Source organism: Peromyscus eremicus, chromosome 4 (genome assembly GCF_949786415.1).
Source record: "Peromyscus eremicus chromosome 4, PerEre_H2_v1, whole genome shotgun sequence".
NCBI classification, from domain to species: Eukaryota; Metazoa; Chordata; class Mammalia; order Rodentia; family Cricetidae; genus Peromyscus; species Peromyscus eremicus.
The window spans coordinates 77,122,519-77,143,519 of NC_081419.1; the positions used below are offsets into that span (position 1 = coordinate 77,122,519).

At 46.0% G+C, this 21,001-nt stretch overlaps 1 protein-coding gene across 1 annotated transcript; it reads right to left on the reverse strand.

Moving 5' to 3' along the window:
• Positions 1-6,972: 6,972 nt before the first annotated feature.
• Positions 6,973-9,417, reverse strand: Fjx1 (four-jointed box kinase 1). Its single transcript, XM_059259455.1, has one exon. It carries the CDS (start codon positions 9,181-9,183, stop codon positions 7,828-7,830), a length of 1,356 nt encoding a protein of 451 aa, XP_059115438.1. The 5' UTR covers positions 9,184-9,417; the 3' UTR covers positions 6,973-7,827.
• Between the last annotated feature and the right edge of the window lie 11,584 nt (positions 9,418-21,001).

The following is a 21,001-nucleotide window of genomic DNA, read 5'->3' on the forward strand; positions in this document are numbered from 1 at the left end:
TACACAGTAGCTTTGATGATGGGAGAGAAAAGTCAGTTATCAAGATACAGATCTTCACACCCAGTGGGCATCACAGAAAGGTGGAGATGAAAAGATGTGAAGTCATTCAGGTCATGGAGAACAGAAAGACAACCTAACAGGGTCATGATGGTGCACACCTTTAATCCCAGCACTCAGGAGGCACAGGCAGGCGGATCTCTATGAGTTCAAGGCCAGCCTGGTCTACTGAGTGAGTTCCAGGACAGCCATAGCTACACAGAGAAACCCCGTCTTGAAAAACAAAAAACAAACAAACAAACAACAACAAACAAAGGAGGGGGAAAGACAACCTAATATATGCCCAACAGTATTTCTAGAAGAAGGTAATAGAGAGAGCAAGGAAGAAAGAAATAATTGAAGAGACAATGACTCAGAATTTGTTTAGACTGAAAAAACATAGAAATTTTTAGATTCCAGAAGCACATAATTTTCCTATGGAAAAAGCAAAGGCAACAGGCCATATATAGAAACATCTTAATGGAATCAAAGGACAGCAAAGACAAAGAGAAGGTCTGCATGTGAACACAGTTTTAGAAGACTAAAGATGTGGGGAGACAAAGGGAAGAAAGAAAAAGCATTTGGTCCTAGAGAAATTTGTCTTTAAGCCATAGTCCCCCCCATTGGCCAGGTGACGGTGGCGCACGCCTTTAATCCCAGCACTGGGGAGGCAGAGCCAAGCGGATCTCTGTGAGTTCGAGGCCAGCCTGGTCTATAGAGCGAGATCCAGGACAGGCACCAAAAACTACTCAGAGAAACCCTGTCTCAAAAAACCAAAAAAAAAAAAAAAAAGAAAAGACAGAGCCCCTCACCCATCCAGCCATAGGGGCACTTGACTTCCTCTGAACCTTCCTTTCCAATCTGTAAAAGAAATATCCAGTCAGTGCTAATCCTCAGGGTTCTATGAGACGTGTAACACAAAGCCTTGTTTGTTAATATGCAGTCAGCAAAAAGTAGCTATTAATATTATTGACAGTCCTAATTTCCCCCTGATATTAATTCCTACCATTCCCTCCCCATGCACCCAGCCTTGGGAAGATTAATACTTAGATGCATGTCATGTTGAAGACAACAAATAAAATCTACTGGAAAAACTTAAACCACCAGTTTAGGGCGCCCCCAGCTTCCCAGGAGAAGCAGCAGAGACCATGCCCTCTAGTAGTCTGGTCCCCAGAATAGCTATAGAATGTTTGGGGGGGGCACTAAGATGATAATCCCATATTGTACCCTCCCTGCCAATATTGCCCTAAATTTCGAAGACAAAAACAAAGCTAAATTGTCAACATTCTTTGACTTCCCTCTAGGTCAGCTTAAAACATCACAATACAAAGTCACATTGCATTTTTCTCTACTGTGATTTGCTTATCACATCTGATTTCTGCTAGACAATTTCCCATGTCCTTTCTAGAGTCTAAGCTCCACAAAGGCAAATCCTTTACTTATCTGGTTCACCGTTGAACCCACAGTGCTTAGCTTATGGCCCTGGACTAGAAAGTTTAAAGGCCATTTACTCCACAGGTATGGAAATGAGACTGGAATCTAGGAATAGTATTCACTCCACCTATGTGGCTGCCATACGTAACTGTTTTTCTAGAGCTGGAAAAGACTCTAGAAATGCTGTCATCTTCCCGTGGCTTTTCCAGAGGGACCTGAGGAGGTTCTCAATTGGACTCAACTTCCGGGGTTTTTATGGGGTAGAAATGAGATTCAAATGCAATTAGCCAGTTTCCAAAACTAGTGACTCACTTCTATCACGTTACCTCCGTGAACAAGACAGTGGCCACGGATGTAAAAGAAAAACAGAGCAAATACCAGGTGATTCCACTGAAGGGAACTATCCAGAACAGGTAATTTCATACAGACAGAAAGGTGATTGGAGGGCAGGGGAGGGGAGGGATAAGGAGTTACTGCCTTATGGCTTTTGTTTATTACTTTTTGGAGATTGATGGAAACGTTCTAGAAATGGTGGTATGGTTGCACAAATGTGTAAGTATGCATAATGCCATAAAGTATACAATTAAAATGATTAAAATTGCCATTTTATGTTGCACGTACACATTTACAATTTTCAAGAAGAAAGATCATGGCTGTGGTCAGTCTCTTAATCTTACCTTTTCAGGCCACTTTTGTAGAATGGGACAAAGTCTTTAACGGACATTAAAGAAAAAGTCATCTCTAGGAAGCTGTAAACAGCAGGCAGAGTCAGCTGCAGAATATAGAGCCGTTGGCTTAAAAGTGACATGTTTCTATTATAACCCATAATTTCTCAGCAGAGTAGACTCTGTGAGCTGGTACTAGAGAATCGAGAGCTCTATAAGCTACTTAACTTTTCTAGAAGGGAAATAAAATAACTATTAAAACGGTAAAAGATACCATATGGCACCCAAGAAAGGGAGGAAAAGGATAATTTTTGTGGTTGTTTCCTCAACGAACAATTAGTTCTTTATTCTTAAAAAAAAAAAAAAAAGTGCCATTAAGAGAAAAATTGAAAACTGCCAAGAAGACATATCTGAAGTGGAAATAAAGTTGAAAAGATAAATAAAATAAGCATTCCTTTGCTATATTTGGTGGAGTCCTGCAGAGAAAAAAATTCCAGCGAGGCAGCATTGAGACATAGTTTATTAATGCAGTTTCCCCCACAGCAGGACACAAAAAGAGAAACTGGTAAAACAGTCGCATTAAAAAATTATGACTCTTACATCTGATCTTTATGAATACATAGAAAAGAAACTGTCCTCCTGAGCCGTCCTTGGGCTGCGTGGAGACAGAGATGCAAAGAACTAGTGTGTGTGTGTGTGTGTGTGTGTGTGTGTGTGTGTGTGTTAACTCCAAAGCATTATTTTCTCACACGTGCTTAGAGCAGATGAGAAGTTACCTCCTACATCCAGAAGTGTTTATGAGAAGACCCTGTGGAAGATGCTGAGTGGGTCTCTCAACTACACTTTGAACCAAGCCCTGTAGTCTTCTTTTCGGTCTACAAAACTGAAGTCTATTTGTATTCCCTTTGGGGGGAAAATGCAGTGGGTTATACACTGGTTGTAAATGGAGTTTCCCCAGAGTCTGAGAGCTGGGAAGGAGCTTAGGGATGAGGTCAGCCAGTGTTTTCTGTTGTCTAGGTTGTGCTCTTCTGATCAGTTAGGCAATTGATTGCGAGGGCTACAGGTAGCATTGGGAAGTGGAGAAAGAGGGCGGAGCACAACGAGTAAACATAAAAAATGTGTCACACATACTGTTTGATGAGACGTGTGTGTGTGTGTGTGTGTGTGTGTGTGTGTGTGTGTGTCTGTCTGTCTGTCTGTCTGTCCTAGATCACAATGTGAAGGATATCATACTGATTCTGGAAGCTAATGGAGTCATCAAACACTTTCTTCCATGTAGGAGAACGGGAGCCAGAGAGGGAAGATGAATGACTTTCTCAAATCACAAGCCAGAAGGAGCCTGGGTCTCCCGACTCCCAGAATCCTTCCCACTAAACTTCATTCGTCAAAATGTGCTTGGAGGTGATTGGCTTCTGTGAATACTGGTTGTCAGCGTGACAGGATCCAGAATGACCTGGGAGACAAACGCCTAGTCATGTCTGTGAAGATGTTTCCAGGTTGGGTCGAAGAGGGAAGAGCCACCCCAAGTATGGGCAACATGGTTCTATGGGCTGAGATTTAGGACTGGCTATAAAGGAAAAAGGAAGCTGAGTTCCAGATGCATGTCTCGCTGCTTCCTGACTGCCTACACAATGTGACACCTGCCTTACACGCCTGCCGCCATGACTTTGCTTCCACAGCACACTCCCCTCTAAGACTCTGGCTCAAAATAAGCTCTCCTTCCCTTAAGTTGCCTTGGGTAGGTATTGAGAACAGTAACCAATGGGGTTTTGTGTCACAGCGGCATCTGACATGCTGGTCCTTCCCAGAGCAGTTCCGGTGCTTCCAGAGCCACTGGGCTTTCCTTTCTCCTTCACTTACACCCCTGCCCTTCTACCATTTGGGATCAGTGGTTATGTGGGATGAGGCAGACGCATGGAGGGGCAAATTAGCACTCAAGATCAGATGATCCATGACTCATAAATAACTCCTGATATCTGAGGAGCCTATAAATTCCACAGCTCATTGCTCCCCGAAGCTGACAGACCACATAAGAAATAGAACTACAGCCTCCCTGTAAGAAAGAGGGCGGCTGCTGACTCTATCAGAGAGGGCATCTTGAGTAACAGTGGCCTGCTGGCAGCCAGGAGCTCCAGGTATCTCTTACCAGACTCATGCACTCTAGGCTGTATAAAGTGTTCTGTCGTCATGATAAGGTTGGGTTGTGAGAGGATCTTGCCTGGCATTTCAAGTGTCTCTGGTTTTGACTCAGAGGAGGAATAATCTACCATGTCAATAAATCCCTCTTGTGGTTCCTGTGTGCCAGGTACTCTTCTGAAAATACCGTAAATATTTATTCATTTAGTTCACACCACCAGCTTCTAGGTTGCAGAGGTCTTTCCTAGCTACAGTTGTAGTCAGAAGGCTGAGAAGTGTCGAGATGTGCTAAAATAATTTGTTTTTCTTTCTGATTTGAAGACAGGAGGGCGAGCATACTTAATAGAGTTTAGAACTATGTCACCGACAGAGTGAATTAATCAACAGTCAAACTCAAGGAGAAAGGTCAACTGCCTGCTTTCTCTTGGCAGGAGAAATTGGGAAGAGGATTGTTCTTGCAAAGATTCATCACTTTTTGATGCTTTCCAGAAGTGGTGATGGATTTGCAATGGGCCATCTACTTTTTTTTTTTTTTTTCTTCTTCTTCTAAATCTCTCTCAGGTACTTTAGTCCAGCTACCTTGGTACATGGGGTATGCTGGTTTCTAAAGACACCCACTTAAAACCATGTGGCAATCAAACCTGTGTTTGGCTGACTGAACCATTGTTTTACATAGTGCTAGAAGAGGGTCTTCTACAAACACTTTATTGAGTTAATTTATCACCACATGTCAAAACTCACCTTGACCTTGGAAACAGGTAGATTTGGCTTTGATAAAGAACTTTAAGTAGAAATTTTCTAGAGTATAAGGGGAAAAAGTTGGGTTTTTTTTTCCCTTTAAGAGGAATGTGAATTGAGAATTTTTTTAAAAACATGCTTCTTATGTGTATGTTTTATATGTTAACATTTAAATCCCACAGTACTCTGAATCTCCATTTCACAGATGAGAGAACTAAGTTAAATGATGTGCTGAAGGTAACTATGTGAGGGACAGAATTCAGATTATAGTCTCCCTGCAGAACCCATTCCTTTTTCCAATTCATCTCCAGTTCAAAAATGAATTATCCCTAGGAGCATTCATTGACCATAGCACAATGTTAATGGATCTTTCCATGCCCCAGACTACAGGCTAGCCACAAGGAATACCAACAGTTAAAGCCCTTTGTCTATAATTAGGCCTTGGTTCCCTTAACAACACTACCATGTAATTAAACCGATTTTGCCAACGGGCAGATATGCTTCACTAGAGAATCTGAGAAGAACCCTTTACATCATGCTCTGTTTCTTGTTCATGGTTACCCATGGTCAAGTCTGGGCTTGGAGCTGAAGCTCAGGAAGAATGTGGAGAATGCTGTTGGCCCAGAACTTGCCCCAGGAAGCTGTATCAGAGCCGGGTGGATTTCCTGGGCAGCCGGTGAAACTCCAAACTTATTTCTATTCATTGTTTCCCTCCATGAGACGTGTTGAGGGAAAACGCCAGTGTCCTAATACTCACCCTTCTCTTGGAGCGACCTCCTTTACTTCAACAGCAAGTCTCCTGGTTATTAATCACCAGAAATGAAAAACGTCTCTTTTTCAAAAGTGTAATTATCAGAGGTCTCACCGTGTCTTGAAAGAAGATGTATTCGCCATTATCAGCACATTCTGTATTTAGTCTCTGGAAAAAATTGGCTTACACCACCGTTTATGGACTGTATTTTTCTTAAAAAATTTCTAAAGAATAAGGCACTGGAAACACAAGAATGGCATTAAATAGTTAAATGATACACTACGCTACAGTGCTGAGTGAGAAGGGGAACCCACAGAGACTTACCATTTTCTCGGGTCTATAAAACTCCAGACTTACAAATGCAAGTCAAATAAAAAGCTATTAGAGTTGTAACTAAAAGTTGCCTGGATTAAAGATCATTAAATGAAAAAGTAATAGGCAAGGTCACTTGGGACCAGGTGCCAATCCAAATTTTCTAAATTTTAAGTTTTCCTTCAAAGGCCACAATCCAAATGCCATGTACTAAAGTACTCACTGTACCCTTTCTTGTCCCAGGGGCTGCCTTGAGAGGACATGCAGTTACGACCCCCCAAAGCAGCCCAATAGTCACAGAGCACCAGAGGAGTCCAGATGTTAGAGATTATCTCTTGAACGCAGTGGAATGCATGCCAGAGATTAAAAGGCAGAATTAATTTATAACACTCTCTACCTGTTTGCAATATGCGCTCAGCGTATTCTCTGCACGCATTCTGTTGCACGGTAATTACAACGTTGAAAATCACCTGCAGCATGTGACCACTGCAGTGAAGTTTAAGAGGTGGCATTTGTCATGTTTCAGTCTGCACATCTGGTTCCGTCATATTTACCAAACGATTAATATGGGAATATATTACAGTGAAATCCTTTCCTATCAATTTTAATTGCTAGGGAATGGAACACTTTTCTCTCATCTCTCCCTGTTCCCTTCCTCCCCATTCTAGGAGGAACTGTTTTCCAGTCCTAGGATTCATTTGAGTGAAGACAGGGAATCTACTCTTGCCTTTGTTCGATTCCCCAACCCCAACCACAAAGGGGGTGGATCTGCATCCTTTGTTTTACAAAGCACACCCACTAGCCAGAGAAAACCGAACCTTATTCCAAAAGTAGATGAACCAGGAACCTCAATCAGATCAAACCAAGGGAATTAAATTCTAAACTTTAAACTCCCTTTTATTGAAATATAAGTTTGTTTAGTCTATTTACACCACAATTTATGCACATATATACATAGAAGGCAAAAATCTGTCAAATAAAAAAGTTTTTCTTACTAAAAAATTAAAAACAAAGTAAAGTGCACGGAATTGATTTTTTTTTTTTCTTCTGGTGAACATCATCATTGTCATATTTTTGGTCAGCTGGGCGAAGCAGGAAGAAATTCATTACTGACTCTGCATACAACTAGCCTGAATTCATAGCCTTCAGGCCAAAATGACAGGAGTTGGGGAACAAATCAGACAAATCGCTGGGGTCTATAGGGCTCCCAGGGGCGGGGAAGTCTTGTTCTTTGTCCTATCCAGAGCTGTCCCTCAGCTTGGAACAGTTATCTCACCATCGTGGCGCTGGAACAAAGGGAGAACACAGGAAGGGGGCTCCACCAGCCCGTGTCACAGCCTGCTCTGGTTCCACCAGCACTGTGGTTGATAGGAAACAGCAGAATTAGCTCAAGGGCTCAAACGGAAGTTTTCCTTTTTGGGAAGGGGCTGGGGCGGGGGGGAGCGACAAGAATGGACTGCATCTCCCATAGAGACTGCCATTCGGGGGCCAAACCCCAGCAGTGAGTTTCTTCGGATCCAATCTCCACGCAAGCACAGGAAAGAATCCTTTTAAAAAGCTGGGTGGAGGGAATGTTAACACTTCTCGCCTCGGTGAGTTGGCCCTTCCAGAACTTGGAAAGGAAACCGCCTGGCATGAAAAGAAAGGGGCAAGTGGGTAAAACACAAGTTTTTAGACAGCTTCGCGATCAGGCCACTGGGTGGGCGTTGGCCGGTTGGTGCTAGCCTGTGGCAGAGAAGACAGCCCTAACCCTCGTCATTCATACCCCAGTCCCTCTCTTCCTCGGAGTGCCATTAAGTCCCCGGGCCGGCGGCCGTACTTGGCCTTGCAGTGCAAAATGTGCTTGGCGAGGAAGTCAAGGCGGCGCTGTAGCAGCTGAGCATGGGGGTCTGCGAGCTCGGCCAGCTCTGGGAAACGAGGTTCGTGGCGAGTGTAGAGGCGTAGCAGCCGGGCCGCCGCGTCTTGACCCCGGTGCAGCTCCAAGACTCGCCTAGCAGTCCGCTCGCGGAACACACACACTGACTGTAACAGCGGCTCGTTATACTTGTCCCACATGCCGGCCACCCGGTAGCCGTGCACCAAACCCGCCTCATTGTCCAGAAAGACCAACGCCCCTCCCGGTCCTCGGTGCAGGTTGCTCGTAGCGCGGTGCATCACGCGTGGGTCCCATTGCAAGCTGAAGAGGTTGCTTACAAGCCGGTCGAAGTTGGCCGTCAGGTAATCGAAGAGGATCAGATCGGTCCATTGTACCAGGTCCACCAGCTCTGCCTGGCTGAGGTTGGTCAGCTCGCCCCCGGCGTCGCGCAGGGGCCGCAGACGGCCGTCTTCTGATCGCCAGGGCTCGGGCACCACCACGTCGGTGAGGTTGGGCAGCCAGCGCGTCAGGCTCACCACGCTGCCCTCGGTCCAGTGCGCGGCGCGCAGCTCCTCCTGCACCTGTACCCACTGAGCGCCCCGAGCCTCCACCCGAGCCAGTGCCAGCGGCGGCACGTGGCGCTGGAGGCCCAGCAGGCGCGCAAGGTAGTAGGACAGGGCCTCGCCCTGGATCTGCTCCGGGTTGATGCCGTAGCGTACGCAGGCACGGGTGCCGTCGGCAAAGCGGGCTAGGCGGTTGGAACTGCGTCCGCAGCCTCCGCGATCCAGGGCCACTACCCGAGCACCCCGCACCACCTCCAGCCACGCTGCCGCCTGGGCTTCGGAAAAGCCCCGGGGCACCTGCTCCTCCAGGCCGCGGCTCCAGAAGACGCCCCCGTGCACCGCCGTGCGCTCCGCGGGCTCGGGCAGCCCGGCTGGCACGTGCCGCCTGCGATCGTCCGGGTGCCTCCCAGGCGGGTTATCTGCGCCGGCCGCCAGGGTGAGCAGCGCCCGGAAAGTTTTCAGGGAGCCGCCGCGGGCGTCCCACGCTAGGGGCGGGGGCAGAGGGAAGCGCGGCTCGGGCGCGGGGCCGCCACTCTGGGTCGGATGCCGGGGGAGTCGATCTTCGGGCGGCCAAGAGGCTGGCAGTTCGGTCCGTGGTGGCAGGAGCCCTCCCCACAGCGTCAGCAGCGAGCCCAACGCCAGCAGCCAGAGCCCCGCGGCGGCGGCGGCGGCGCTCCGCATCCTCCGCCCCATGCTCCTGCCGGCGCGCCGGTGCCACCGCCGCCGCTTCAAGCCAAGCCCGGGCGCCCGGGTGCGGGCGGTGAGGCGGGCCCGGCTGCTGGCTGGCTCCGGGACTTCGGGTGATGGAGCCCCATCGCGGCCGCGGAGCTCGGCGGGGCTCTGGCCAGCGCTCTGCTCGGGCGCTGGGAACTCGGCTCGCCGTGGCTTCCCAGCTGCTTTTGTATTTCGCTGTGAGACCCTCCGGCGGGCGCGATTCACAGGCGCCCAGACCACGTGGGAGCGAGGGGGATCCCCCTCCCCCTCCTCTGCCGCCTCTCCCCGCCCCCCACTCCCCCGCCCCTTCCCCTCCTCTTCCCCTTAAAGCGGCAACCGATCCTTCCAGGAGCGAGAGGTGGCCCCACGATAGGTTCAGGACTTTGGGGCCGGGTGGAAGCTGGACTGGCCGCGTCCGTGCGGGGGCGTCGCCGCGGGAGGGGCAGAAACCAAATCTAGGGCCTGGAGGTAGCCGCGCGTCCAGGGCTCTCGTGGGAGTTGGGTGATCGCCTAGTCCCCTTGCTTGGACTGTGCGGGCTCTCCGGGAAACTTCAGACAGACCCCCACCGCAGTCCAGGCGTTGCAGGGCAAGGATCAGGGCGGGTCTTTTTTGCAACCTCACTTGCTGTGATTCACGCTGCCTTATGTAAATTCCCCGGAATGTCTCGGGCCCTAGAGGATATGACTCCAGCCGGGAGAGGAACCATCTGTAGCCAATGACTTTGAACCTATGACCCATCTCCAGAGCAAGCTCCCCAGTATGGGTCACTGCAGGCTTAAGAGCAATGAGATTGGCCTCTGACTTTTTCCAGGGATGCTGGGAATTAAACCTTGCCGTGCAAGTTGAACATCCGAGTCAGGTCTCCTGGTCACAGACCACTTGGTTTTCTATTTACAAGAAAGTTCACTATATAGAAATAACGATGCACAGACGGATACAAGCATTCATTGCCAACATGCTAAATTTATTTTTAAATTGTCGTCTAGTGGCTCACTTTATTCCCAATTATAAATTTCACCCAAACAAAGAAAACTAAATAACATTAGTTACTTACTAGTTTAGTGTAAAGGAGAAAGGAAGAGTGGGGGGGGGGCAGTGGAGGAAAACTACACAACAAAAACCCACCACAAAAACCAACCCATCTCTGGCCAGATCTTCTTGGGTTCAATCACCATAAAAATCCTTTGGAAACAAACTGGCTCTTTCCCTTTCCTTCTTATATCCCAGATCTCAAATTGGAGATTCACAGTCCTAAGATTGGGGCTGTGAGAGTGCGGTCCTACTGAGAGCCAGAGCTGGTAGTGCTAGGGAACCACCCTAGGACCTGTGCACGCTAGTCAAGTTCTCGGCCACTGAGCTTCATCCCTAGCCCTGCAGCCAGAGTTTAAACTCGGTTCGTTTCCCGTGGTGGTTCTTCCCTCTCCTTTTACATTACTCAGTGCACTGGAGAGGTTTTGGCTGGGCTATCTCTGCTGTACTGTGTATATTTATTCTGGAGTTATAGGGCAGACAGTGTAATGTTTGTGACAGAGACATCAACCTCCCAAAACAGCACTGACCCAGCAATGACCCAAGACCTACACCTTCGTGCGTTTCTTTCCCATCGGGGTGTGCTGGCTGAAGTGTAGGGTCTTTGTTGAATGTGTTCCCGACCACAGGGCTTTTTATAGCTCTTATCTGATAAAAGAATTACAATGCCTCCCATATAGATCCAGCACAATATATTTATTCATTAAAAAGTATTTTTCTTCTTGTCTTGTGCAAGCTCCCCCTCCTTTCCCTAGAGAGGAGAGATTCTTTTCAAATTTTTATATCATTTACCAGCTAATATAGTATATTACGTGAAATAAGTACTGAATCCATTGAATTTCATTTTTGTCTTTTGGTTTAACTTCTGGGTGGTGGTTTTTTTGTTTTGTTTTGTTTCCCTCTCTGCATTGGGTTCAGTGTGGGCAAACTGTAAGCAAGATCGCCACCTCGTGGGCATAATCAGAACACCACCTAATTAGAGAACTACATTTTATAGTGCGTGATTACATTCAGAATATTAAATGCCATCGTCGGCCAAGTTATGTCCTGAGGGCAATGGGGCAGTTTAAAGTGCTTGGGGGCTCTGTGTTTTTGGCTGTTAGCAGAAGCTGTGAATGTGCGGCTCCCAGTGATCCATCATTGTAAACTGCATGGGGTGTCTCTCTTGCCCATTGTTTAACAGTGGCCAGGGCACAAAGCCTGGCATTTAGTGGGTATTCAGCAACAATCTGCTGATTAATCTGGAATGAGATGGAACTCTGCAAGTAGCATTATCAAGTTTTTTTTTTTTAAATACCCCACTGCTACAGGAGACAAAGATACTTTTCTTTAAATTGCTTAAAAAGGAGAAAATATTGTGAGGCCCCAGCATAAGGAAACGAGAGGAAAGCAAGCATGTGATTAGTAGTCTGGGAAAGCTGACTTCAAAACCAGCCATCTCGAATTCCAGACACTCATGATCATTTTAAGGGGACCGAAGAAACTAGAGCTTGAAGAAACAGGCTAAGATCTCACGCCTCAGATGAAGAGCTGACTTTACTATTGAGCAGCCCTTGTCTTAGCCCCAGGACTCAAGCCTACTCTTTACCAAGGGCAGGATGGATATGTAAAAACCTGAGCAGTCAAAACGCAGAACTGCAGAACAGCAGAGGAATAAGCTAGGGAATGGAAGCACACACGAACATGCCCTGCAGAGTGGAAGGCAGTAGGATTTGCAGTGACGCTGGATTATCGGACGGTGTTTACACACCTGCCTCTGTTTCCCTCTTAGCAGATAGCCCACCTAGGTCCTTAGCTCTGAAGCCGGAAGACGTCACACCTGCTTTCCCTGAGGCTCTGTGTTGCTAGAGAATTTCTCTCCAGCTCCCACCACCAAGTCCCGCCAGTCTCAGAGCCCACTTATAAAATAAACACACAGACTCTTACATTATTTAAACTGCTTGGCCATTAGCTCAGGCCTGTTATTGTCTAGCTCTTACTCTTATATTTAGCCCATTTCTATTAAACTTTACTTTGCCACATGGCTCATGGCTTACTGGTACCTTACATCTTCCTTGTCCTGATGGCGGCTGGCAGTGTCTCCCTCTCAGCCTTCCACTTCCCTGAATTCTTTTCCTTGTCCCGCCTATACTTCCTGCCTAGCCAATGGCCAATCAGTGATTTATTTACTGACCAATCAGCAACACACTTGACATACAGACCATCCCACAGCACTTCCCCTTTTCTTTTCTTAAAAAGGAAGGTTTTAACTTTAACATAGTAAAATTACATATAACAAAACAATTATCAAGCAAGAATTACAGTTACAATATTAAAGAAGAGATCCTATCTATCTTATATTTGTAAGTTTAAGGTTTTATATCTAACTTATCTTTTATTATAACTAAGGAAAATTGTAAGTATCTAGTCTTTAACCACATCAAAGACCTCAGAAGGATATACTACTACCTGAGAAATGGAGAAGGATATAAGCAACTTTTAGGAGTCTTGTAGGGTAGACAGAGACAGCTGGCAGCCTGGACAGTCATTCAAAGTTCTCTTGTAAAGTTGGGGCATCTGTCTTCAGCCCACAGGCCTAGAGTCTCTTATTCACTTTTCTCTGTGTCCTGTAGAATGTCTGGCAGTTTTCTCTGCAAAGCAGGAACCTGAAGGACCATTTTGTCAAGCAAAGTTCAGTGGTCACCTTTGTATGGGTCCTGCATGTCCAGTTGATCAGGCAGTCCAGGCAAGAACAGTTTCTTGCCCAAATGGCTATTTTTGTCAAGGTGAAGATAAACTCCGTATGGAGTGTCTTCGATGCCCATCCTCCTCTCTGAAGTAAATCGGTGCTGTCAGGAGCAGACATGTCTCACTGTCCAGAAAGTCTAAATTTTTAAAACATTTTAAATGCCATATTCTGTAGGTCTTTGAAGTGTTTGAAGACTACCTATCTATCTGAAATATAACTATGTATACCTAGAAGACTTAACTAACATGGCTACAAATATGATTATCATAGATGACTAATTATTAATCTATTTTTTAATTATCCATTATAATTTTAAATGAGTTACATAAACATAATACCTCAAACAAGAATAGAAATATATATACAGTATAACAAAATTAAGTTTAAACTTGTATCAATAAACTAAAATCTATAGCGATGTAAAACATTTTAAACAAGTTGTTACTCTTTAAAAGTAGGTTCATTAATCTACCCTTTCATCCTATCATATCTAAACTATCCCCCTTTTTGTTTTAGAAAGAGATTGTATTTATAATCAACCTGATTTAAATAAAAATATTGGTTTTTCTCTGTCTCACACCAGAGGGCTCTTCTGATTTGGGACACAAGAATCTCTTAACCATTTTTTTTGAGCAATATGTCTGGGTTTAGAGGGGGAGTGAGCCAATTCCATCTCTAAAGCCAGCTTGGTATATTTGGGAATTTGGGCGTAGCTTCTCTTACTACTTCCTGCTGGAGGGGGGCGCTGTATCTTATGGGGACACAAAGAAAATTTTAGGATCATGGAGTAGTCCATGAGGCTGTATCGTCTGAGCCAGTTGCCTTGAAACCATTCTGGATGTTGAGTCATCTGGGCCATGGTGTCATTGGAGACCTTTCAGGGGGTCTTGGCTGGTCAAACCTGATGTATCTTAATCTGGAACAAATCCATAGTCTCTGGCTTTCTGTGGAAACAAAAGCAGAGACTCTTTTCCAAAGCAACATATCCTTATATCCAAATTTTGAAGTCAAGGTACCTTTAAAATATACATTTTGGCATAACTCAACAGCTTTTACAATCAAATGTTTTTCTGCAGTTACGAATATCAAAGAGAACATAATCCAGATTCTCTGTGTGGTAGCCATCTTTACATGGCTTATTTTTTTATATTAGCTTGAGCCTATTGCTTTAAACTGTAGCCTTCTAAGCCTGAAACGGCACTGGCGCTGTGGCTGCTGGTTCCGCCCACTTCAGCTTCCCAACATGGCGGTAGTCCGTTTTCCGCCAGCTCTGGGAGCCATCAACTCTCAGAAACAGTGGGTCTATGCTTCTATCAAAGCAGCGTGTAGCGCAGAAACCTCTTTTTTGTTTTGTTTTGTTTTGTTTTGTTTTGTGCTAGCAAAGGCTAAATTCACCACATAGCTTAATGTGCCATTCGCAGAGGCCTCATTCCCGCCATACGGCGGCAGGTCGAGCACGCACGCTAGGAACCCGCCAGTAGCTCAAACCAGCAGCTGCCGCTCATTTGAGAGAGACAATTAGGAAGCTGTTTTTAGCTCCGTTTTAGAATCTTTTTACTCAGGTGTTAGGTGGAAACTCTTGCCCCACGTTGGGCGCCATTTGTTGCTAGAGAATTTCTCTCCAGCTCCCACCACCAAGTCCCGCCAGTCTCAGAGCCCACTTATAAAATAAACACACAGACTCTTACATTATTTAAACTGCTTGGCCATTAGCTCAGGCCTGTTATTGTCTAGCTCTTACTCTTATATTTAGCCCATTTCTATTAAACTTTACTTTGCCACATGGCTCATGGCTTACTGGTACCTTACATCTTCCTTGTCCTGATGGCGGCTGGCAGTGTCTCCCTCTCAGCCTTCCACTTCCCTGAATTCTTTTCCTTGTCCCGCCTATACTTCCTGCCTAGCCAATGGCCAATCAGTGATTTATTTACTGACCAATCAGCAACACACTTGACATACAGACCATCCCACAGCAGCTCTGTGCCAGGGAAATGCCATCTCTTTTAACTTATGGAGGTTGCTTGGTGGTGAGGTGCCACTCACCCATCCCCAGATAGGAACTTATTTGCTCTTTTAAGACTTCCTTAATACTCCTTGAGCTTAAACAGACCTCCAACATATTCAAAATGGCCTGCAGTCCTATGTGAACAATGATCAGGCTCATAGAATTGCGGTTCCTGGGCAACACAGAAGAGGTAGGGTGAGCGCTGGGAGCAGAGAATGAGGCTTGAAGTCGGAAGACTTTCTGAGTCAGGCATTTCCATTTTCTGACTTGTTCCTTAGGCTAGGTTTTATCTTCCTCGCATTTCGATTTCTCAACTGGGGAAACGGGGATAATAAATTGCACCTAACTTACAGGTTGTTATGCAGCTCAAGTGAAATATTAACAGTAACCATAACAACAACATTAGCAGGTACTTACTATGTCCTCACTTATGGGTGTGGTGTGGGACTTGGCCCAGCACGGGCTTTACTCATCCATGTATCCATCCCAACAAGTGTTATCATTGTCCTCATGGTACAGATGGCAAGACAGAAGCCTAGCCAGAAGTGACTGGCTTGATGTCATCACATGGCCGTCAAGTGACATGGCTGAGGTTCCAGAACCTTTTGTCTATTATAAATAGTGGAGGCAATGTCAGGTGCAAAAATGACTTCGTGAAATCAAAGATGCAACTGAAACTAAAGTTTGCTTTGAAACATTCTTTGGGGTTGCTACTGAGTGAAATGGTAAAGGGTCTCTGTTTGTGCCCTGGCTGTGGTCCTGACCTCAGTGTGTGGCACACGTTCTGTCTTTCTCAGTGCCTCCAGCTTCTTTGGTGGCTAGGACGGCAGGCATTCGTCATGTGCCTGGCTCCAGTGGACTCATGTTAAAAGCCAGGAGCCTCCAGGTAGCTACAGGCAACCCACTCATGGCTGCCTCTTCACCTGGCCCCCATCATTCTGATTTTTGCTGGAATTTCTGCTGAGTTACAGACCCTTCCCAAAGACAGAGATGCCCAAGTGCATCCTTTTTGATGTTTCTACAAAAGTAAGAGAGGAAGCAGAATGTGGTGGTACACACCAGTAGATCCCTCTTTCCTGGAGGTGGAAGAGAGTTGTAAATTGGATGACAGCCTGGGTTACTTGGTGAGACCCTGTCCCAATAAAGCAATTACCCTCCCCCCTGCCCCCTGGATAAACAGTACAAATGGAAGAGAGGGAAAGAGGATCCTGGACACTTCCGTGATTCTAAAGTGATTCCATGACTCCAATGTTGACCAATGCTGTTGACCAAATCTGTTGACCTTGGACAGCTTTCTAACTGAACTACAATTCCATTGTTTGTGTTTGTTATGGGCTGGATGGTTGCATCTCTTCCAGGCTTATGTATTGAATTCCCAACCTTAATGTCACTGTGTTACCTGTAGGGGCTTCTGGAAAGTAATTGGATCATAAAAGTCATGATCCCCTCATAAATGGTATTAATGTCCTTGTAAAAAGACCCCATATCTAGTGCTCTTTTGGTCATATGAAGACCCAGTCAGAAAACTGCTGGCTATGAACCCATAGGAGTATCTTCAAAGGACAGTAAATTTCATGCATCTTGCTCTTGGACTCTTCAGTCTTCAGAAGTGTGATAAAAACTATTTGCTTTTTGAGCTACCTAGCCTATGATGCTCTGTTGTAACAGCTCAAATTAAGGCAGTTTTTAATCTCCATTTTCTCTCCCAGGAGGGCATAGTACCTTTCTGTCTGAGGAGTGTTCTCCTTTTTTTTGATCTTGCTATATGTGGTGGTTTGAATAGGTATGGCCCCCACAGTTTGAATGCTTCATGTGTTTGAATGCTTGGACCATAGAGAGTGGCACTATTAGGAGATGTGGCCATCTTGGGGGGGAATGTGTTATTGTGGAAGCAGGCTGTGAGATCTCAAATGCTCAAGCTATGCCCAGTGTGGTACACAGTTCTCCTTCTGATGCCTGTGGATCGAGATGAAGATCACTCTGCTCCTTCCCCAGCACCATGTCTGCCTGCATGCATCTCACCATGATGATAATGGGCTAAATCTATGAAACTGTAAGCCAGCCCCAGTTAAATGTTTTCCTTTATAAGAGTTGCCCCATCAGGCGGCAGTGGCCTTTAATCCCAGCAATGGGGAGGCAGAGCCAGACGGATCTCTGTGAGTTTGAGGCCAGCCTGGTCTACAGAGCAAGATCCAGGACAGGCACCAAAACTACAGGGAAACCCTGTCTCGAAAAACAAAACAAAACAAAACAAAAAACCCAAACAAACAAACAAAAAGAGTTGTCTCAGTCTTGATGTCTCTTCACAGCAATAGAAAGGCAAACTAAGACACTATATGATCATGATGTGTGTCTTCCATGAATCACCTAACTGTGGCTGGAGAGATATCTCAGTCCATGAAAGTCACACTAAAGTTGGGTGTGTTGGTATGTGCTTGTAAACCCAGTGTTGTGGCATGGAGACAGGAAGATCCTGGGCTTCATTGACCCGCCAGCCTAGCCAAAATGACGAACACCAGGATCAATGAGAGATCTTATCTAGAAAAATAAGATGGAGCATGAGAGAAGACAGCAGCCGGTGGCCTTCACATGAGCCCTTCCCCCTGCAACACACACACACACATACACACACACACACACACCAACACACACACACACACACACACACACACCAACACACACACACACACACACACACACACACACACACACACACACGATTGCTTAGCTGATCTCATCTTCATGTGTGTGGCTGTCAAAGGCAGTCCTTCTTATACAAAAGGAATATCTTCCAAGATCTCCAGTGAATGCCTGAGGCCTTACATAATACTGATTTTCCAGGTGTGCTGTGCTGGACTGCCACACTGTTTACCCGTTTTTTTTATGCCTAAGTGCTTCCTCTGCACTTGCTAATGAGTTTTGGGGTTGTTAAAGAGTATCATAATGTTGTGATAGTCAATCTGATAACAGGTTTGTGTCAGGTGGGCAGCATATACAGCATGGATACCCTGGGCTAAAGGATAATTCACATCCGGAATGGGAGATTTCATCACACTACTCGGAATGGCACACAATTTTAAAACTTATGAATTGTTTACTTCTAGAATTTTCCATCTAGGATTTTCAGGCTGGAGTGTAACTGAAACCATGGAAAGTGAAAAGCATGGGTAAGAGGAGACTACTCCAATTCCAGCTAAATCCCATAGGTAGCTCAGGGAAGGCCAGGGGACAAAACGGTTTTCAAGTATATTTCACCCCCATGTGTCTGAGTGAGTCCCACTTTTAAGAATACACAGTATTCCTGAAAATGCAAGAATTGACACAAACCCCTTAACTCCCACCAACATGTTTGAGTCTCTTTTTCCCAGGTAGGTCACTTTTGGACCTGTGTTTGACAAAGGTGTGTATGTTCACTGGCTCGAGACTAATACCTGTTCTAAAGGGGAAAGCATGAGCAAATTAATTTGGAAACACACAGCACATATTTGAGTCCTAATTGGAGAAGATGACGTAAGACTGCAGGACTAGGCATGGGGGTCAGAGCTTCTTTTCTCTACCTTCTGCGTCTTGCCTGCCATGACTGAGTGACCTCCATCATATACATCACCACAGTGATGTTCTGCCAAACTGTAGGCTTGGAATCAGCAGGGTCAAGGATGATCAACCGAAACCTGTGAAACCGTGAGCTAAAAGAACCCCCCCCCCCCCCACTAAATTGTTCCCTTAGACACTTTGGTCACAGCTGTGGAAAAGTAACTGAATCAAATGGTGTGGTTCAGATACGGATGGGAGGCCTGTAATTGGGGCAGGTGTCCTGTAGGGAAGGGGTGACTTAAGCCCACGCTTTCAGGGTAGCAGAGGAGAAGGATGGATGGAACCAGAGTTCCTGGTTTCCATTTGCCTGAGGTCATTGGCAGATGACTGCTCTTCCCTTGTGTTTGAATTCACTTTGAGCTGGAATTGTTTGCATATTGCTTCTATATGCTATGTGCTCCTACAGGAGAGCATGCAAACTAGAGACAGGGCAGAGATGTAAACATCTCCTTAACCACAGCTGGACTGCAGGGGTGCCTGTGCTTTTGGTCTTTGGGAACATGTGCCCTACAGCCAGGCTGTCTTGTACCTAAAGAAAATCACCTTACCTCTCTGGGCCTGTTAACTCATCTGTGAAGAGAAGGTAACCATTCCATGTTTCATTGCTGTGTAGATGAGATGTGCCTTCCACGTTTAGTAATTGCTCAATAAAATTTTATTGCCTGCTATCACAATCTTGGGACTTTATTTTAGAAAGAACATTGGAGCTCAGAACAGGGAGTAACTGATCCTGCCAGGGAAGTCCAGGGAGGCTTTCCTGAGGAGGCAGATGCTAAGATGGCCCTGGAGGGCACGTTAGGACTTAAAAGTACCAGTCTGAGGAGCAAGGGGCAACAGAAGGAACAGTAAGTGAGGACAGTGGCCAGGTACCCAAGGGTGTGTCCCCGTGCCTTTCAGACAATCTGCTTCTTCATTCTTGAAAGCGTTTGAATTGGATTATTCCTCTTTGATGAATGAAGCAAATGCTAGGCCCCTCCCTAGATGGAGAGGCATAGGAGGAGAACTTCCACACCCCTCCATCACTCTTGAATGATCTCAACCCACCTTGAAGGAATTCACTCAACAAACATTCTCTGCTCCAAGCACGGCTCTCCCCAGCACTGTTGATTTTGATCTTTGTGGCTGCCTAGAGTGTTACTCAGTGTGTAATTAGTGATTCTGCTCCTCTCCAGCCTCCCCAGGCCCGAGTTTCATCAGTCACATAGACGCTGAAGCTTAATTAAGCTTGTAAAGCTTTCTGATTTCCTCCGATGAAAGGTGGCCCATGAGCACCAGGTTTTATTTTGGTGGCTCCTGCCAAGTGTTATTATAAATAGGACTTAGTGCGATGTGGCTGAGCTCTTAGGGTGATAATGTGTCAAGACCAATCGAGGCTGCGGAGAGCAGAGATATTATCATAATGGTTCCATCATCTGCGGTGGGTGTTAATGGAAGTGGACGTGAAAGGGAGGAAGAAGTACTGCAGGCAGCAGGGCTGGGATGGAGGCGACTGCTAGTGAAATATCGCAGCTCCGGGGATCTCCATCATAATCATTAACTCTATTAGCCTCGGAGCTATTCTTTTGCCATCTCTCCTAGATCAGGCTCGGCTCAAATAAAAGATGGATGCTTTAACTCCAAATGAAAATATATTCCTTTGCTGCTTTTAAAAATCCATTTATGTTAAAATGATGGCCAGCAGGTAAGTAATTTATAACTGGGGGCTCACCGCAGTGCAGGAGACTGTCCTCAGAATCCCAAGCAGCTCTCGTGGGAGACGAAGGGACTCCGGACCCAGGAAAGGACATTGCCTCTGGACTGCAGAGCCGCTGGCGGGGAGACGGAAGGGCCCATGAGAACTTGAGGATGCTGGCTTGGGGAAACGGGGAACGCAGAGAGGCTTCCCGTTTCTACAGAGAGGTGCTTCCTGTGTGGTGCAGCCCTAGCTTAGCGTGCCCCAGCTCCCTCAGCTCCGGACTTTGGCGCACACCATTTTGTGCCTCCTGTGGTAACAGCGGTGATGGTGACAGTGGTGTGAACTGGTTACCACCTGCATGCAGCCTCTCTGTGTCCAAAGTCCTACCTGGAAAGATCATCCAAAATCTTTCTCCCAGTTTGTAGCATTCTTGGAGCTTTGTCCCTCAAACTTGCCTCTGTGGGTCTCCTTCCTGCTTCCAACACAGGCTTCTTTCTCTTTTTTTTTTTTTTTTTATTATTTTTAATGATCTATTTATTTTTACTTTATGTGCCTTGGTGTTTTGCCCGAATTTATGTCTGTCCATATGTATGTGAGTGTTGAATTCCCTAGAACTGGAGTTACAGACAGTTGTGAGCTGCCATGTGGGTGCTGAGAATTGAACCAGTGTCCTCTGGAAGAGCAGCCAGTGCTCTTAACTGTTGAGCCATCTCTTCATCCCCATTTTATTTTTTAAAGTGTGTGTGTGTGTGTTTGTGTGTGTGT